This window comes from Mytilus trossulus, chromosome 6, assembly GCF_036588685.1.
Source record: "Mytilus trossulus isolate FHL-02 chromosome 6, PNRI_Mtr1.1.1.hap1, whole genome shotgun sequence".
Lineage (NCBI taxonomy): Eukaryota > Metazoa > Mollusca > Bivalvia > Mytilida > Mytilidae > Mytilus > Mytilus trossulus.
The window spans coordinates 53,547,027-53,567,591 of record NC_086378.1 but is presented as its reverse complement, the minus strand read 5'-3'; the positions used below and the strand labels follow the sequence as shown (position 1 = coordinate 53,567,591).

The 20,565-nt window shown below is 31.7% G+C and overlaps 1 protein-coding gene across 1 annotated transcript in view; it reads right to left on the bottom strand.

Moving 5' to 3' along the window:
• Window positions 1–18,017, bottom strand: part of LOC134721530 (deoxynucleoside triphosphate triphosphohydrolase SAMHD1-like) — a 59,523-nt gene extending 41,506 nt beyond the window's left edge. The window contains exons 1-4 of the mRNA XM_063584612.1: window positions 17,928–18,017; window positions 13,428–13,659; window positions 10,933–10,999; window positions 10,209–10,323 (exon numbers count right to left, since the gene is read on the bottom strand). Coding sequence (XP_063440682.1) covers window positions 10,209–10,323; window positions 10,933–10,999; window positions 13,428–13,644 — 399 coding nt within the window. The 5' untranslated portion in view covers window positions 13,645–13,659; window positions 17,928–18,017. The remainder of the gene's footprint in view (window positions 1–10,208; window positions 10,324–10,932; window positions 11,000–13,427; window positions 13,660–17,927) is intronic.
• Between the last annotated feature and the right edge of the window lie 2,548 nt (window positions 18,018–20,565).

Here is a 20,565-nt window from a genome sequence, read left to right as displayed (position 1 = left end):
TTCAAGATAGGACATTATATATGTGTCTATTCTCAACTACAAATACCAGCCTTAAGTTCAATGATGTACAGAGACATTTTAAGGTGTAACTGTGTATATATATACAAGTGAACGTTTTAATTCAGCATACTTTTTGTTATTAAAATGACTTTAACTCCGCCAGTCGGTAAACTGCCGATCCCAAGCCCGGATAAAGAAGGAGATTCAAGATTTCAAGATTCTTTATTTCTTAAACACCATAAAGATACAATGGTACAAAGAAGTTCATCAAAAGTCATATAACATAACACAAACACACATGACAAGATGAGATGAAAATATCAAATAATACATAATAAACAGTATAGTAAAGAAGAGTGGTGATTAACCAGGAAGACTCACTTGAAAAGTTATAACCCTGATAAATTTGCACAGCTTTTTCAACTTATTTTTAATTTTTAACTGAAATAGTTTTTCAAATTTTAGTATGTTACATCTGTGCAAGAAAAAAGTATCCAAATATTGTGGTCGAAAATTTGACAAAGAACTACACTGCAAAGTGTAATGAAATTCATCACCAATCTCGTTACATTGACATAAGTTACAATATCTAAGGTTTCGCTCAATCTTATTCCATCTACCAATTTCGATGGGTAACTTATGGTTACCCGTACGAAATCTACAATATGTTATTCTATCTTTATCATTTAAAATATTCAGATATTCCTCAAATTCAAAATTTTGTTTATACAATTTGTAGGCCAAACCTTTTTGGCGAACAGTCAATATCAGCTCTCCATTTCTGTTGAAACTGATCAAATAACTTTTGTTTTAAACTAATACCCAACCACTTAGAATTAAAATTTCCTTGTGACAACCATATATTGCTGTATCCACATCTATCTAATATATCTTTAATGCATTTCAACCAATCTGACCTAAATTGGTTGTCCGAATTTTTCAAGAACACGTATTTGTAGAGTATTTTAGCAATCCTGTTATCATCCCCATTAACCATTTTTGACCAAAAATTAACCATACGCAGCTGTATATATAAAGACATGGGATAAATACCAAATTCACCATAAATCATAAAATTGGGTGTCGACTTCTTAAGGTTTAATAATAATTTACAAAATTTTAGGTGCACTGTTTCTATAATATCAGTATTACTGAAACCCCAAATCTCACACCCATACAGGAGAATTGGCTTCACAATTTTATCAAAAAGATCATATTGTGATTTCACTGACAAGTTGTGCAACCTCCCCTTTTTCAATACTTCATACATTGCTTTATTTGCTTTTCTAACTAAAATCTTCTTAGCACTCATAAAGCTACCTGTTCTTGAAAAATTCAACCCAAGATATGTCAATTCATTGACTATCTCCAATGCATTTCCGTCATATATAAAGTTAATATTTTGGGGTAATCTACCACCAGAAAAAATTATAATCTTAGTTTTACTTGTGTTAACTTTAATTTCCAGGTACTGCAATATTCAAAGAATATATCTAATTGCAACTGTAGATCGGATGCATTATCCGAAAATAACACTGTATCATCTGCGTATAATAACACAAACAGTTTTAAGTAGATATCAAACTCATTCTCTATTTCATCAGTAATACAATTTAAACCACATACATTTTTTTCTTCAATAAACTGTTGAAGGTCGTTCAAATACAATGAAAATAAAAAAGGAGACATATTTTCACCCTGTCTTACACCGATATTGCATGAAAAGTATTCTGACATTTCACCATTATGCATAATACGAGATTTAATACCAGTGTACATATTAAAAATTACATTATACATTTTACCGTTAATATCATTCACAAGTAATTTATGCCAAAGACCCTTTCTCCAAACAGTATCAAAGGCTTTAGCAAAATCTACGAATGCACAGAATAGTTTCTTTTTCTTATTTTTCATGATACTAATAAGCATGTAGATAACAAATAAATTATCTGTAGTAGAATAACCTTCTCTGAAACCAGCTTGATTCTGACATAGTAAACAAAAATCATCAGAAAATTTATTCAAACGTGAATTCAAAATAGAAGTAAATAATTTCCCAAAGCAGCTTATAACTGTTATAGGTCTAAAATTGCTAGGATCATGTTTGTTACCTTTATTCTTAAATAAAGGTATAATATTTCCAGAAAGCCAATTTTCAGGAATAGTTCCACTGTCAAATATAATATTAAAAAGTTCACAAACACCTGTGACATAACACTAAAAGAGTGTTTTAAATATTCATTTACAATCATATCATCACCAGAGGATTTATTATTTTTTAACTTTCTCAAAGATTTTTCAATTTCCTCTTCTGTAATAGGTGAATTTAATATAACATTTAAATCTTTTACATTGTTCTGATTTTCTAAAACAATCTCTTCATCTTCAGAATTTCCTAAATTTAGGTTCTTAAAATAATCAAACAAAATATTAATAGGTACACATGGATTGTTTCCCCTTTTACCACCGTTCAAAATCTTCCAGTATTCTTTCGGGTTAATCGATCTTAAGTTTTCTATCTTGTGTCTAATTTTCTTTCTATGTTTACTAATGCGGCGTTTTGCATTTGCGCCGATTTGCACTTCATTTGCGCCGATTTTTTCTTTCATTTGCGCCGATTTTTTTACAGGTAAATACAGGTAAAATACAGGTAAAATACAGGTAAACTACAGAAAATATATAAGAATATGTCAATGAGACAACTCTTTTTTTTTAAATTTTTCATTAAAGACCTCTTCCGTTAGCCAGTTGAACACATTTTATGAATTGTAAATCATAACATGTATACAACTGTTGTCCCCTGCTCACCACAGGGAGGTGGAAATAGGATTTCGAGACGAATTAAATCCATAAAAACGGAAAACATTAAAATTATAAGTCTGTTCTTGCAGAGTATTTGTAGGCAACACATCTTATGTATTCCTTTCTTGTTATTTCGTCATTTCTGTATTTGGCATACTTGTCGATATCAAAGTCCATCTTTTCTTTGTCTGGCTTGCGAACAGATGCTGGCATGTCTAGAGTTCGCATTTTTACATATGTAACGGCCTGGATTTTCTTGATAACATCCATAAAAACATATATGTTGGGATGGTGAGAATAAAATTGCTCGTTGTAATGAGAATGAAAAGATTCTGGACCGTTATTCGTCCTCTTGCAGTTCTCAACGGGTGCAGCTGCCAAGAATTGAGGTGGATAGCGTGACGTTGTGCATATATATGTACTTAGTACGTAGTCGAAGAATGTATGTCATTTGTCATCAGAAGGAGCATCGGACATGATCGAAGCAGTCCTCTCTAGTTTTTGGTAAAAGTATAAACTTACCTGTATAACTTACCTGTAAATCCAATTAGTAGAAAATATAAAATCGGCGCAAATGTCAAAATGAAATCGGCGCAAATGAAAGAATGCAAATTTTCAAAATCGGCGCAAATGTCATACGCCCCTTTATTAGTAACATTGATAGACTTAAAGTAAATGAAATACTAGCTCAATTAACGGAAATGGTTGAAAATACAAGTGAAAACTCAATTATTAATAAAGTTGTTGAGGATGTATGTCATTTACTTACAAATGCGGCAAAGTCTACATTCGGCACATTTACTAAAAGACGTAAGCATACACAAACTATTAAAAAATCAAAACCATGGTTCGATAGCGAATGTAAGGAAGCTAGAAAAAAGTTTCGTTCTAGTAGACGAAAACTTAAGCGAAACCATACTGACGACAGAGTGAATGAAACAAAGAAACTAGAAAAGAGTTATAAGCGAGTAATGGATAAGAGCATTCGGGCGTATGACATTTGCGCCGATTTTGAAAATTTGCATTCTTTCATTTGCGCCGATTTCATTTTGACATTTGCGCCGATTTTATATTTTCTACTAATTGGATTTACAGGTAAGTTATACAGGTAAGTTTATACTTTTACCAAAAACTAGAGATGACGTCCATACCGCTACTGGTTTCATGGTGATTGAGACAAATAAGTCGGAAAAGTTCCTGCTAGCCAATGACCGCGAGAAAGGTATACTTCTTTTTTCTTAACACCTGAATCTTGTTTGTCTCTGCAACGATATGTCGTCAATTTTTATAGATGGAAGTCCGAACTTTTAAGTGTTGTCCGAAGTACTTTTACCAATTATATACGTTACACGGCTGTAAGAATGGCTTGCTGCCGTTTCCATGCATCTTGCTCAGAGTTGGTGGAGGAAAATCCAGACTGTTAGGCTGAGTACTGATTACAAAGACAAATCCACTGAGAAAGGTAAATGGTTATCCTAATTTTTCGGGTTACCATTTCTTCCCCCAAATGAAGTTGAGGACTGCTTCATGTCCGATGCTCCTTCTGATGACAAATGACATACATTCTTCGACTACGTACTAAGTACATATATATGCACAACGTCACGCTATCCACCTCAATTCTTGGCAGCTGCACCCGTTGAGAACTGCAAGAGGACGAATAACGGTCCAGAATCTTTTCATTCTCATTACAACGAGCAATTTTATTCTCACCATCCCAACATATATGTTTTTATGGATGTTATCAAGAAAATCCAGGCCGTTACATATGTAAAAATGCGAACTCTAGACATGCCAGCATCTGTTCGCAAGCCAGACAAAGAAAAGATGGACTTTGATATCGACAAGTATGCCAAATACAGAAATGACGAAATAACAAGAAAGGAATACATAAGATGTGTTGCCTACAAATACTCTGCAAGAACAGACTTATAATTTTAATGTTTTCCGTTTTTATGGATTTAATTCGTCTCGAAATCCTATTTCCACCTCCCTGTGGTGAGCAGGGGACAACAGTTGTATACATGTTATGATTTACAATTCATAAAATGTGTTCAACTGGCTAACGGAAGAGGTCTTTAATGAAAAATTTAAAAAAAAGAGTTGTCTCATTGACATATTCTTATATATTTTCTGTAGTTTACCTGTATTTTACCTGTATTTTACCTGTATTTACCTGTAAAAAAATCGGCGCAAATGAAAAAAAAATCGGCGCAAATGAAAGAAAAAATCGGCGCAATTGAAGTGCAAATCGGCGCAAATGCAAAACGCCGTAATAAAGGTGTCTAATTGCTCATTTTCCCATCTCTTAATCTTCTCCTCAGGCATTTCATCATCATGACTGACGTCGTTTTGTTTTTCATAACAAGTAATCTTTAACGACAGTGGATTATGAATATCCGAAAATAAAACGCTAGAATTTAATACTGAAAAATTTTGAACCAGCTTAAGAAAATTTGGGGAAGCAATATTGTAATCCACTACACTAGTGTTTTTACATGTAAAACTACCCAGACCTTTGTTTTCACACATTCTTCCATTTAGGATAAACATATTGTTATTCTTACAAAATTCAAGAAGCAAGTTACCAAAATTGTTTTTTTTGTGATCCATACTTTTCCTTAATCGATTTGTATTTAACTCATCTAAAGTACAAACACCCTCATTTTCAATGTCTAACATTCCTGAAAATTCTTCAAAATTTACGACGTCAAAGTCTGACTCTTTTGCAGTTCGAGCATTAAAATCTCCAAAAAGACATATATTGTCATGACTTGTACTAAAATTCAAAAATTCACTTTCAATTTCGCTAAATGGATCACCAACACAATATACAGAATTTTCAGGCGGAATATACACAATACCACACAAAATATCTTGTTGTAGTTTAACTACATGTTTGTCAATTTTAAACCATAAAATATATTCACTGTCTGTTTCAACAACAGAAATATGATCAGATAATGATTCTTTAAAACCAAGTACAATTCCACCTGATTTTACTCTGTTTAAGTGAGATCTATTTTTCATTACAAATTTATAACCTGGCAAATCTATAACGTCTAAATCATCAGTTTTTGTTTCTACAAAACACAAAATACTAAATTCATTTAACAATTCTAAAAATTCTGGGTATTGTATACGCCTCTTTAAACCACAAACATTAAGGGTAATTATATTTATAACTGTTTTGTCTACTAAACATTTATTTACATTATACAAAACATTATCGATTGGTTTATTTATACACTTATGTCTTCCATGGTTATCCTATGAACCGTCTCGTCCAGGAGTAGAGTTCACCCGTGGACGTTTATTCGGTCTGGTGGTTGATCTTTGAGGCTCTTTATGCTCGGTATCGTCTGCGATTTCATCTGGCTTAACAAGTTTGTCGTTAATGTAAAGTTTGTCTCTTTCCATTACAACTTTTAATTTCTCTTTTCTCGCCTGTTTCGCTATTGGGTATAGCTTTCGTCGTTGTTCTTCTATTTCTGGTGGGAACTGCTCGTTTACACCGTAAAATGTACCTCTTAGATTTCGTCCTGCTTTTTTCACCATATCAAGGTCAGAATAATACAGGAATCTTGCAATAATTGGTCTCGGTTTCCCTGGCTCACTTTTACCAAATCTGTGAATGTTTCCAAATTCTAACGGTTTTTGGATCTTCATTTCATTGTGAATAAACTGTCTAATCTTCATTTCACAGTTTTCATCCCTTTGCTCTTGAAGTCCCGTGAAAATGAGATTATATTTCATAGACCTACATTGCATGTCCAGTAGTTTTCCTTTTAGCTTCTCATTATAACTTTCTAATTTTCTAAGTTCGTCTTTAATACTCTGAGAATCATTACCATCTCCGTTATTTCTCTTAAGTTGTTCGATATCTTTTTCTAAAGAGCAAGTTTTACTCTTCACTTCATCAAAAAGATTACCAGTTCCCTCTGAACTTGCCTCCAAATCTGAAACCTTACTTTTCACATTTACTATGTCGGTTTCGACAGTAATAACTCTCGCTGTCAACGAGTTTAACTTATCGTTCATTTGAGTCAGTGTACTTGTATTTTTACTCGTATTTTTCTCAATGGATACAAGCCTAGTGTCCATTCTATTTAACAGTGTTAAAACATTTTCTAGGACTGTAGCCACTTCGACTTCATCTCCATATAGCACATGTCTACTCTCTTGCAATATATCAGCTGTCGACTTTTTGTTTTTCTTATCTCCCATTTTTGACCCACTCAACTAGACCCTCAAGAGGTCTAGCACATTTCATATATACGTCGATGCGGATCGGACTGGGATCACAGGTATCTAGAAAATTCGCTGAAATGATGAAAATAGTCTTATCTGTTGGAACAGGAGGTCTAGGACCCAAAACCAAAACACTAAAGATACTACATACTGTTGGTTGTTCCAAAAAGACGCAATTAACTCCAGTATTGCACATATTTCACATATTCCATAGCGAGCGAAAAAATTCAAACATCCATCTTGTCATGCGCAATCAATCCCCCAAGGAGGGAAGTCAATCATTTAGTTATTTTATATAAATAAAAAAAAATTGGCGCAATTAGATGTGATTATTTTATTGGCGCAAATGATACCTATAGTTTTGAAAATTAAGTGGCGCCAAAGAAGTATTGGCGCAATTAAGTTGTGGCGCAAATGAGTTACTTTTTGGCACAAATAGATATCGCCCGAAATAATAGCTTAAACCCTTTCAAACTATTCTATTAATCTCTCCATGCCATATGGCATAGGTTATGATTAGCCCTCGGGGAAAAACAGTCAAATGAATGGATAATTATTACAAGTACGTGTATTCCCGACAAACAATGACAATTACCAAATTCGTTCATTACGTGTAAATGAATGCATTTTGTAAAAACATTAAATCTGTATTTATATAACTGTACAAATCACCCATGCGGAAACATATATACACATGGAAAAAAGTATTGCAACACCTTAATTTTTTAAAACATGAAAAATTAGTCTCTTATTTTGGATGGAATATGATAAAATATTTGTAAAATAATATTGAAACGTAGTTAATGATAACATTGGCTTTAAATCGAACAAAAAATGTATGAAAAAAAAAGGTTTTATCGAACTAAAATTTTTATAACAAAATGAAGTGTTTTTTGTACAAAAAAATGCATTTTACAAGTTTTACTGTAGTCGAACTTTACAATGTCAGACATTTCAAAATTAATCTTTAGAAGATTGTTCACATCATGGTTGGTCGTTATACGCCAAAGAATTAGTACTTTGAGCGCAGCTTCCATTCAATACGACGAAAGCAAGCGATCCATGGTAGATAAGACATTTAAAGGGCACATATTTATCTTTCGTCTGACAGCACGTATACACCGCAGTTATCGTAAATTATATAAACATATAAAAAAAAAATAATAAAAAAATAACATTATTTTTTTAAGACAAAAGAACTGATAAGTGCGGGTATTCCATGCGCCTTGCCTCCTTTATGCTTCGATATTTTAGAAATTAATTATTCTTTTATCTTTTATAACACGTGAAAACTACACCGGTGAGTTCCATATATGTCTTCAACTTACAGCTGGTCCTGAAAATGCATGAAATATTTGCCACTGGACTTTTAACAACCAACAATCAATCACACTACAACTTAAAGTATATATAGTAGTGAAATACAAAATGAATATTATAATGATACAATTAGCAAAATAAATAGAATACAAATACACACTACTTTATTTAACTGACATAATTTTATATAAAAAGGAATACTCTGTAAACTATATAAGTAGAGAAGCGAAAAGTTTCTTTTGAATACTTAACAAACTTCCGAACAGTTCATGTTTTTTTGCTCAATTTAAAATCTTGAAAACATAAGCATGTATATTAAAAACTGACGATCAGACATCACTAATACGTGTATACACAAATTCATTAATTCTTTATTAACGTTTAGCCCTACGGCACCTTTCTATTAAGAATGATGATGAGAGTAATTGTAATATATAATAGGCATGTACTTTCTTACGTTACGGATCATTGATTTTGTTACCTGTTGACCCGGTTGATTACTAGCACGTGACATCGAACTCGACCATTTTAACTAAAATAGATTTTGTTTAAGTTAACGCCATATGTATACTAAGTACAGTATACCTATCATATGGATTAGAAAATGAATATTATACGGTGATACTTTAACACTGTCCCGACAGACACTGAATGAATGCAGTATGATGATCAGGTTTCGGGATCCGAGAAGTCTTTTTTCGAATTTCCGGATGTCGGGAATATTTTTTTCCAACTTAAATAGAGTAAATCTCACTAAATTAATACACATGCAAACAAAAAGCAACAGCTTCAACGGTTAACTAGGACATATATCAACAGAAAACGAATTAAAGCAAATGTCATACATAAAACCAAAATATGCATGTGTTAATTTGCCTCCGGTGCATTTCTGTGGATCCTTAACTTTTTTAGGTTACGTTTAGGATTTTCCGTTACTAATCTTCAAATACGAAAAACATTTTCACCGGTGTTCACAACATTTTAAGGTTTATGGCATACATTCTGGTGTGTATACAATTAACATACGTCCTTGCATTTAATTACCAATATACATTTATATAAACTAACATTTATTAAAAAATAAACAACATATATAGACGAATAATTTATTAGTTCCTCGACAAAACAAGAAAAGAAATAAAGAATCAACAGAAGATTTAATTTTTCTTTGTAATTAATCAAAATATACTTCAAACAAATCCTAATATAAAAAAAAACCACATATATACAAATTAATCTAAAATGCATTATCGAGTAGAAGGGGCGTAACTCGTGTTATCAAACCGGTATACTAAACGGATCTAAACAGGGTCTGAACAAGTTGAACGTAATTTTGTATCCATGGTCTATTTTGGTCTGACACGGTCTTAACGGGTCTAAACAACCCGCTAGACGATTCAGTCTTTTCCGTCTTGATACGCCTTTACGAACTGATTTACCTGATGAGGCTATCGATCTGAACGGCGACTAAACAATCTGAAATATCTTGACGAATTTCTCTAGCGGTAAATCCAGTCAATCAAGATGTGATCAGACCAAAATGACTGTTTCAGACTGAAATCGTGCTGCTAGTGAATGCTAGAATATTTGTAATATCAAACCCAGCGATGATATACTAGTACTTAATCTAAATAGTATTTTTTTAAACTTATCTTTGTTTTTATGTGATGCATATTATAACCATAAGTTTTAAATTTTAAATCAGGCAAATGTTTCGATACGTGGAATTAAAATGTCAGTTTTTTTCTATAACAAAACGATGATTGCTCTATGTTTGTCCTCTCCTGTCATTTCCATTTTTTTTTTAATTCACAAGGATTGTTTTATCTCACCTTTTTCTTATGTTCTTCTACATCTATCTTAGTATTTATGGTTTGATCCTCTAAATTTTTAGTTCCTGTGATTTCCAAAATGACTTTCATTATTTCTAATCTTTCCCCCATTTTGCTACAATAAAAATAAAAGTTTTATGTAGGAATAATGAATATTTATTTAAGTGATATAGTGAAGAAGAATATTAGTGTAATTGAATCTTTTCAGTCTATCAAAACATGCAGTAACATATCGATTTTTGATTTCTTTTTGTAATAAATTTATACTTACTTTCAAAATGAGACATTTACTTATGATATGCACATCTCAGGCATTACAATTGATATCGGTAATGATAAAATACGATTTATAATTTTCTTTTTTGTCTTAAAATTGTAACACAGTGATGACTGCTGTACCCATATTTTGACTTTTTTATTTATTATGTCTGTTTTGTTCACGCGTCGTTGTAAATATAACGAATTTTGATGAGATTGTCGTACAATTGAGAGGTTTTGCGCTATTAAACCAGGTTCAATCCACCATTTTCTACATTTAAAAATGCACGTACCAAGTCGGACTATGACAGTTGTTGTCCATTCGTTTGGTGTTTTGTCATTTGATTTCGCCATGTGATTAGGGACTTTCCGAATGACTTTTATTCGGAATTCAGTAATTTTGTAATTTTACTTTTTACCTCGATAACACTTAAAATTAAGTATTGAAAGAATATAATAAACTCACATTATGCCCATTTTCTCAAGTCGTTGGACATTTAACATCTGCAACACTTTTCCAGATATACCTTCCCCTACAAAAAAATCAACAACAAACTATTACGAGATTAATGCATATATACATTATTCCTGAGTACAATGCTCCCTTATGTGAATCTTATGTTATATAGTATGATACCTTTATACAGCGATGCCTTGGATGAATCTATCATGCACGTTTCTTTAATACAATGGTGCCTTATAGGAATCTGTCATATAGTTTATATTGTATAATAAATGTTAATAAAGCTGCCTTTAAGAAATCATAAAGACACGATGCCTTTATATTTTGATGCCCTTGAGGAGTTATTCAAAAATGATGCCTGTATACAATGATGTCTTTGTGGAAAAAGTCAGAGATGATGAGCCTTTATGCAATGATAGTTACGGTGATTCCCGAAATCAATGATCCAACATTAGAATCACTACAAACCATTAAAAGTCTGAAATGGCCTGTATCTGTACTCGACTAGACTGATTTTTACTCGACCAGTCTGAATTCGTCTGAGATTTACTTGATGATACTTGACTGTAGTCTGAACCATACTTAACAGTCTGAATGTGTGCTCGATCTTGTCTGAACCGTACTTGACCTAGTCTGAACCATACTCGATATAGTCTGAACCGTGCTCGACCTAGTCTGACCATTACTCGACCTAGTCTGAACCATACTCGACCAAGTCTTAACCAACCTAGAACTAACCTTTACATCTATAAACTGAATTTTATCAATTTAGGATTTTAAATTAATAAAAATGAAATTTTAACAACAACTTTAAATTAAAAATGTATTCAATACAGTATAGAAATTAAAATTTCACAATAATCAATCATAATGTAACTTCAACACAATATTAATCAACCGCTTACGTAATTATATATATCAACTTTTAGAATATAAATAAAAAACCTGATCAAATAATCTAAAAATATGAATTGTGACTAACAAATGACTAATATTTTCAATATTTATTCAAAATTTTATGAATATTTCGGAATTATTTTATGATAACTGGACTATTTTCACCATTAACTTAAGACTAGTATAGATTTAGTTGAGTTTAATTAATAATGCAGTGAATGTTTTTTTTTAAATTAATATATATATATAAAGTAGTATTTAAAAACGCTTAATAAATTGAAGAAAATGAGAGCTTAATAGTTTTATTTTATTTAACCAAGAATTTAATGTAATCATGATAATAGAATTTCCATAGCAATCCTTGATAACCTTTTTAAAAAAGGAAATGTATTCCAAAGTAACAGTAAAAATTTATTTCAATAATTTGAATTTTTTTTTTTTGTCAAATTAACATGGCATACATAAATCACTTTTAATATGTTCTAATTACCTCAGTACATGTATGTTTTACAGGTAAAAAGAAAGCCCTATTTTCTTAAATTCGTGTAAAACTTATCTAGTACATACATGTATATTTGAAAGGCCTTGTTATTTAACTGAAACAGAATGTTGCAGTTTTGAATCTATGTTATTTAGAATTCAATACCTCTGACCGGTTGTGGTCTTATTTATGAGTTTGCCACAAGCAGAGGTTATACTTAATATTTCACCACTAATCAGGAAAAAACATATTTGTTTTTTTAATTTTATCCCTTTTTGATATAAGTTAAATATAATATATTTTTGTTCATCCTTAATATAATCAAAGATATATTTTTAATATAAGGTTAAAAAAAAATTAAGTTGGCTGTCAGTTAAAAAGAAATTTATTTTAAAGTTAAAAAAGTAGAGGTTATTTGGTCTAGTCGAGTACTGTTCAGACCTTTGGTTAAGTATGGTTTAGACTGGAAAAATAGGTCGAGTACATGTCAAGAATGGGTTAAGACTGTTTCAGACTGGTCGAGAAATAGTTCAGACTATTTTCAACGGCAAAGATATTGGTCAAGTACATTTCAGTACAGTCAAGTATGGTTCAGACTGGGGTCGAGTAATGTCAAGTAAAAGTCAGACCAATTCAGACTGGTCGAGTAAAAATCAGTACAGTCGAGTACAGATATAGGCCATTTCAGACTTTAATGGTTTGTAGTGAATCTGTATTGTAATGTAGTATGATTTAAGATTGGTTGGGTGGGGTGACTGTCATACGCTATCCTTAATACAATGATGCCTTATTGGAATATGTCATGTATATGTAGTCTTGTATGGTAACTTAATACAGTGGTGTCTTAAAGAATTCTGGCATGTTGTATTGTATGATAACTCCATTAGTTGAAAATGTCTAAGACATGATACCTCTATATAGTACTTTAATTTAATAATGTCTAAGACCAGAAGAATTTATTGCTTACAATGTATACAGCTTATTTTTGGTTTATAGACTAATGCCTCTGATGGGCTTGCCAGCATAACAATCTGTCTTGTAATTTCAGTTGTTCATCTCGAAAATGTCTTTTCGGGTTTTACATTTATTCCCATATTACTGGAAATTGATAGAAGTTTACCTCTGAATACTTTGGCTGCATTATCTAAAGAATGTTCTTCTAATGTCATGGCTACATCTTCTACTGTCCATGTTTCGTATACCTCTCTAACAGAAAGACTTGCAGAAGTTAAAGACTGAGATTCTTCTTCCTTCACAGATTCACTTAATGAGACATCAGATCTGTTCCTCTTTGTACCAGAAACTCCTTCGGATCTGGATTTCCGTTTTTTGCCCATTACAGTATTTTGTTGCTGTAATGAAATATGAAGATTTTTTCTAATATACGTTCAAATATCCTGGTGCAAAAAACATTCAGACCCAAACGATAAATATTTTTTATTGTAGAAACTATTCAATTGAAACGCATGGTAATAAAAATGACACAAAAAAAACTGTAGCTTGACCTGTCGTGTCCTTCGAAATTAACTTATAACAAGTATTACTACTACCAAGATAACGAGATAAGATTTTACGGCTGGTTTATGCGATAAAAGAATAACAAGACACTTTCTTATTTAATTGCAGTTAACTTATATCGGTCTTTGAACTAGATATCAATAGAAAAGGTATATGTTTGTAACGTCCTCCATACATATCGTTGATAAGGACATTTTAAAGGTTAGGTAACAGTAATTATCAATTGAACATGCACCAACAAGTCACTGGCAAGTTATAAAAATTAAAAATGGTGCATACAATTAATTAAAAAAGACAAAAAGACAAAAACAAAATATTTTCGTAACGATTTCAAGCAGTGACCTCAAGTAAGTGTAAAGTATTGCATGTTTGCAATATAATTAGGTATTTTATTAATAAATTAAACACAAATTAAGTCTATTCAACACATACATAGATGAATATGTTGATTACTTTACTATGAACCTTAAACTTTGTCGCTGTAAGATAATTACGTTATTTAGGTTAGTCGTTTCAGTTTATGGTACATTAAAGGAATGTAAAGGGAGGGAATGAACAGGGGGCGACAGATACCAATAGGGACATTAAAACTCATCCGTCGAAAATAAACTGACAACGCCAAGGCTAAATAGGACAACAGAAAAAAAGCAAACATCTGTACTTAAAGCACAACAGAAAAATATGAAAAAGGCAAACACCTGTACATAAAACACAACATAAAAATTTATCTACCACATAGAAAACTCAAAACTGAGGAAAACGAACCCAACAAAAAACAGGGAGTGATCTCATGTGCTCCGAATGGGTAAACAGAATCTGCTCTACTTATATATTGCAACTGTGTATTTTCTTTTTTAAATAGGAATGACATAGCATCAACTTTACTACTGTTAAAACTTAGATTAAGAAAATGCAGGAAAAGATAACAATGTTTACAGTTGGAGAGTACCAGATCCCAAATAATGACTGCTACGATATATTCATCAAAATCTGCAGCAAACTGTTGTCATCACGATTGTAAACAAATAATTGACCATGACGTAGGATTTAAATATTGAACATCATTTTACAATTTACCAAAAAATTTATAAAAAATATACGCTTACGATAAATAAAGTACTTTATTTGACACAAACTGCATGTGCATGCGATCTCACGAATTGACAAGATTGTGGAACAAATTGTATACTTATGCTAGAAGGGAAATGTGCACGAGGAAAAAAGAAATACCTTCCTTTAGATATTTCTATTTTTTCAAAATTCTAGACCCAAATGATCAATATTTACTTTCTTTCAAAAGAGAAAATAATAAAAGTTTTTTAAGAACGTTGTATGGACAAAAACCGCTCGGACAATGTTATTCAAAGGTTATACAGGGAAATGAATGATGTTATGAAACGTACATATAAGTGAAAGTATTAAATTTACTAAAACAAATGAGAATAATCGGCATAATTTGATAAAATCGACAGTTGTTTGCATATTTCATAATTCATGGATAATTAGATTTTGCAATGGGAATAACCACATAGAGCGTAAGTGAAGTTTCCTTGTATATTGGTTAGGGTTTTATGAGGGCCAATTGAAAATCAAAATCCGAGAAATATACTATGGTAAATAAAATGAGATATAACACAACGTATCGGACGGAGAAAGAATACAATATATTACTGTAAATTATAAAATCGTTGTGTGCATATTTTTTTACGACTTTTTAAAAAGGAAAAAAAGGCGAGAATGAATATTGTGATTTCCTTAAAATCTGTATACATATATCAGAATGCGAGTTCTTATCATTGCGACCCTATCAAAGTCTCATAATTAGTAACGATATAAACAACACAATAATTTCTTAATTTACGGTAACCAACGTTCCTGAGATGGAGTTTTAGCTTTATTATTACATTTAATTTCTTCTTAAATGATTTATCTAAGAGTAAAAAGGACACAAGTCTCTTTTGTAATAAGATAACAAATTGAATCGAGTTTTCGATGTGATACCTAAATATACGAGAGCGCTACATTACTCGCTTGTTTTCATACCATTTAATAAACTAAAACGTTTGTCTTGTTTGTTTTAAATTAGTTTTATATTGCAAACTAGGAAATCCAAAATTGAATTCATATGATTATTCGTTTTATCTAAACACGCCGTCAAAAAACACGGTAATAAAACTTTTTGTTATTGCCTTTTTTCAATTTACAATAAGCTATTTAAAGAGCACATATAAAAGTGTCTACTTCAATCCATATATAAAATACAATATACAAATCGCATTATGTAATCAGAGTGCTTTTCAAATTTCCTTGGCTACAACTGTCGTGCTGTCTTACAAGAAAAATACCACTATGGGACACTATGTGACTCATTATTACTACGCCAACATGATGCAATTATATGGTCAATACTGTTTCGGTTTAATCTTTGATATTATTTTATATGACTTTTATTACAACCACTCTGACAAATAAGTTATGCCAATTGAGAAATGAGGAAATTAAATATTAGCGTCTTATGTTTTTCATACAAATTTCTCTTCCAATACTGGCATATTGCATTGCAGAGGACCATAGAGGATAAAATTGAGAACAGAAATCGGGAATGTGTTAAAGAGACAACAACTCAACCATATATATTCATAGAGAAGACAAAGGCAGAAGGTTACCAACAGGTCTTCAATGCAGCGAGACATTCCCGCATCCGGAGGCGTCCTTCAGCTGGCCCCTAAACAAATAGATATATACTAGTTCAGTGAAAATGAACGCCACACTAAACTCCAAATTGTACACACGAAACTAAAATTAAAAATAATACAAGACTCACAAAGCCCAGAAGCTCCTGACTTGGGACAGGCGCAAAAATGCGGCGGTTTTAAACATGTTTATGAGATCTAAACCCTCCCCCTATACCTCTAGCCAATGCAGAAAAGTAAACGCATAACAATACGCACATTAAAATTAAGTTCAAGAGTGTTCCGAGTCTGGTGTCAGAAGATATAACCAACGAAAATAAACAAAATGACAATAATACATAAATAACTTCAGACAACTAGCAGTTAACTGACATGCCAGCTCCAGACTTCATTTAAACTGATTGAAAGATTATGTCTTCATCATATGAATAGCAGGCACAATCTTTCCCGTGAGGGGTTTAGTATCATACCATCATAACATTTATGAGGAGAACATAACCCGTGTCATGCCAACAACTGGTTTTTAAATAAATGTGTTTAGTTCCGATGCAAAGACCCTATAAGCGAATCAACATTAACGACAAAATATGCAATCTTTAATGACCTGTATATCTATATCCTTTCTTAATAAGTCGATTCAAAGGTTTTGTTAGCTTCTGATGTGAATACTGACGTTTTTGTGCTTTATAAAGAATATTGCCATAAATTATTGGATGTGAAATACCTGAACGTATAAGAAGTCTGCATGTTGAGCTATATTTACGAATGCTGCATTTTGAAGTATCATTTCAGATCTGGAACAACGGATATAACTTTTCTATATTCGTGGCACTATTTGATAAGCGAATTTCCGTGGATACTATGCAGTGTGTTTATATTACTGCATTTATGTTTTAAAATCTAATATAAAAAGAATTTATCCGCTCCTTTATGTGACAAAGCGTAATAATTTGCTACAAGATTTAAGCGTTTAAATTGTTATTAAAGTTATACCAAACACCTTCACTAAAATAAATTTGGATGGTTTATTTTTCATTAATTTTGGACAAAATATTTACTATTCTTTGACAAAGTTATAAAAATCTAAGAAAAACTTGAACCACAAACTTTATCAGAAATTTTTCATCGCACATATAGCAGTTTGACTAACCTCACTTTTGCTCATTGCAAAGCTAAATATTTCCTTAACAATAGAACTTGATAAAAACGTTATCTCTCTGTAGTGTTATGTAACACCTTATATCAAACCTTTTATCTCATTGATAATAAAATCAATGCTAGGGGCGAAATTGTGCTCGTGTATGCTTCCGCTTTCGATTTATTTGGAAACAGATGAAACACCTTGATAGCTAGGTTTGTAGTAATTTTCTGGAATTTTTTAACAAAATGACAAATAAGAAAACGTTTACCTTATATTTCTGCTATTTTCTGTTTGTAAACTTCATGATTATGGTCCAATTCGGAAATTAATACTACACACACAATATAGGTGTAAGTTGACAATAACTTTTAAAGTTCATGATCGCTTAGTACGGTTATGTAATATATCTACCTCTTTTCATAAAATCAATGACGTATATCGAGTCTTTGTAATACATATAATGTACAGGATTTTAAATGACAAAATCTCAATTCATGAACTTCAATTACTAGTAGTTTGGTCCAAATAAACTACAATTATATTTTGACGCCAGTTTTTGTTTGCATATTAATATTGATTGAAATAAGACTGGTATCTCGGTCGTTTTAAACTGACGTTTTATCCGATCGTCTTAATTATCGAATACAAGTAAGGAACTAGGAAATGAATGCAAACGAAGTCTTTCGATCGTTTTAAGTACGGTTAAAAAGAATAACAGTAACAGATAAAATTGCCACGAAATAATAGGATTAATACTTCATTATTGGTGCAACAAAAGTATGGAGTAGGTTCAGAAACAAAAGCTAGTTCACTGAAAGTCATATAGTAAGACAAAAGTATGTATTTTTGTTCATAATTGCCTTTTCTTATCAAATCGACTTATCCGTAAGAGGCGTGCGTTTGCAGCGTAGGTTTGTAATTGAATAAAACGATAAGATTACTTATGCTGCGATAAGTTAGCAAACAATTGCATTTAGAACAGGTTCTCATTCGTCGTAGAATGCCTTGTGTTAAAATGTATTGCACACGCTGCTGTACATTTGCGTTGTTGGTGAATGTTAGTTGCTATTTACGTGCGCCTAATAATATTAACATTTGAATAGCTTTTTAACATCTCTTTGTTTATGGGTTAACATTGTCAAAATTTGTTGATACAAATACATAGTTTAAGTTTTTCCTAATAATATGAGATAACAGAGAAACGCAAAATATCCAACAGGATATTCACTTAGTTTATTAGCCAAGGAGAATTTAAGAAGAATCTTACAATGCCATGATGGTTAAAAGCCGAAAACTACCAAAGGACAAACTATTCCATAAAAAATAGAAAATTAAAGATTGAACAACTCGAACCCCTCAAAAATTTGGCGACGAGATTCCATTAGGCTAAGGTGATCCTGATCAACCAGTTGAACATGTCATGATTAGTCTTTTGTTGATTTACGCGAGACAGCCTTAAAACTTTGTTATAGGACTGATTTCTTAGATGATATTTTTTTCAACCCACCATTTTTTTCTTTAAATGTCCTGTACCAAATCAGGAAAATGGCCATTGTTATATTATAGTTCGTTTCTGTGAGTGTTACATTTTAATGTTGTGTTTCTGTTGTGTCGTATTTGATGCCTTTCCTTCCGTTTTAGCCTGTAACCCGGATCTGGATTTTTTTCTCAATCGATTTATGAGTTTCGAACAGCGGTATACTATTGTTGCCTTTATTTACATTCTATACCTTTTTGAAGAATTCGTTACCTGGTATGATTATGAAAGTTGTTTTGCTATATACTATATCTTTGAAAAAAAAATACATTTTTAATGTATCAACAAATGTCTGAAAACTGCTATCTTTGTGAAGCGAACTTTATTAGGCGAGAGAAAAATGGTCGGTCTCTGTGATGATAAAGTTTGTGTGCGCGTTTTTAGAAGAAGTTATTTTAAGTGAAAACAATGTTTATTTTTATCGCGTATTACATGTATTCTACACGTTCATTGCATTGATAGATAGGTATAAGAGTTATGGTATGAGTACCAATGGAACATCTCGCCACCAAAGTGAGAAAAAAAATTCTTCAGCGATATTCTACGATTATTTTGACAAAATTGATCCAAAAGTATTTATTGATTCTGTTGTTTTTTATACTTTCGTCAATGATTGAACAAAAATGTCATCTTCTAAATTTTATTGAGTGGATATTAAATATTTTTCTAAATAAATTAGATCCACCTCTTTGTTTTTATTTGAATATTTTGAATATGAGCGTTAAACGTTATTTTTAACTGCATCCACCTACATGAATTATCCTGATGGTTTTCCCTTTCCATATTATAAAAACAGTGACAACAAAAGATCGTTCTAATTCTTATTTCCCGTGGTCCATAACTAGTTACATACGAATTTATTTTGACAGCGAAAGAAATAATAAATAGTAGATATATAGTCACAATAAGAAAAGTAGTAAAAATTTCGAAAGATTATAACATTTCGATTACAGTCTTCTTATCATCATTCTGGTAGCCCGTAGCGAATAAACTCCACCCAGCCAGTCCCTCCAGTGAATTCCCTTCCATACCGTACCTGGCGTCTTTGACAAATATATTCCATTTAGGTGACTTTTATAACAGTCGTTAAACCACCATGCACCAACACCATCTTTTGCACAGTTATTCTTGCTAAGATCATTGTCTTTATCGAATGTAGAAAAGGGCATCCCGTTGTGGTAGTTCAGGCTATCACCTTTGGGAATAAATAATTGTGTATATTATATTTATCCTTCAGCTATTGTTGCGCTTAAACTAAAATTATAAACGAGGAAGTACATGTTATAGGCTATTGACCATTGATTGATGAAAGTTCATAGTTCACAAATTAAAACAAAAATGTATGCAACTGTTTATTTTTTTAAATTAA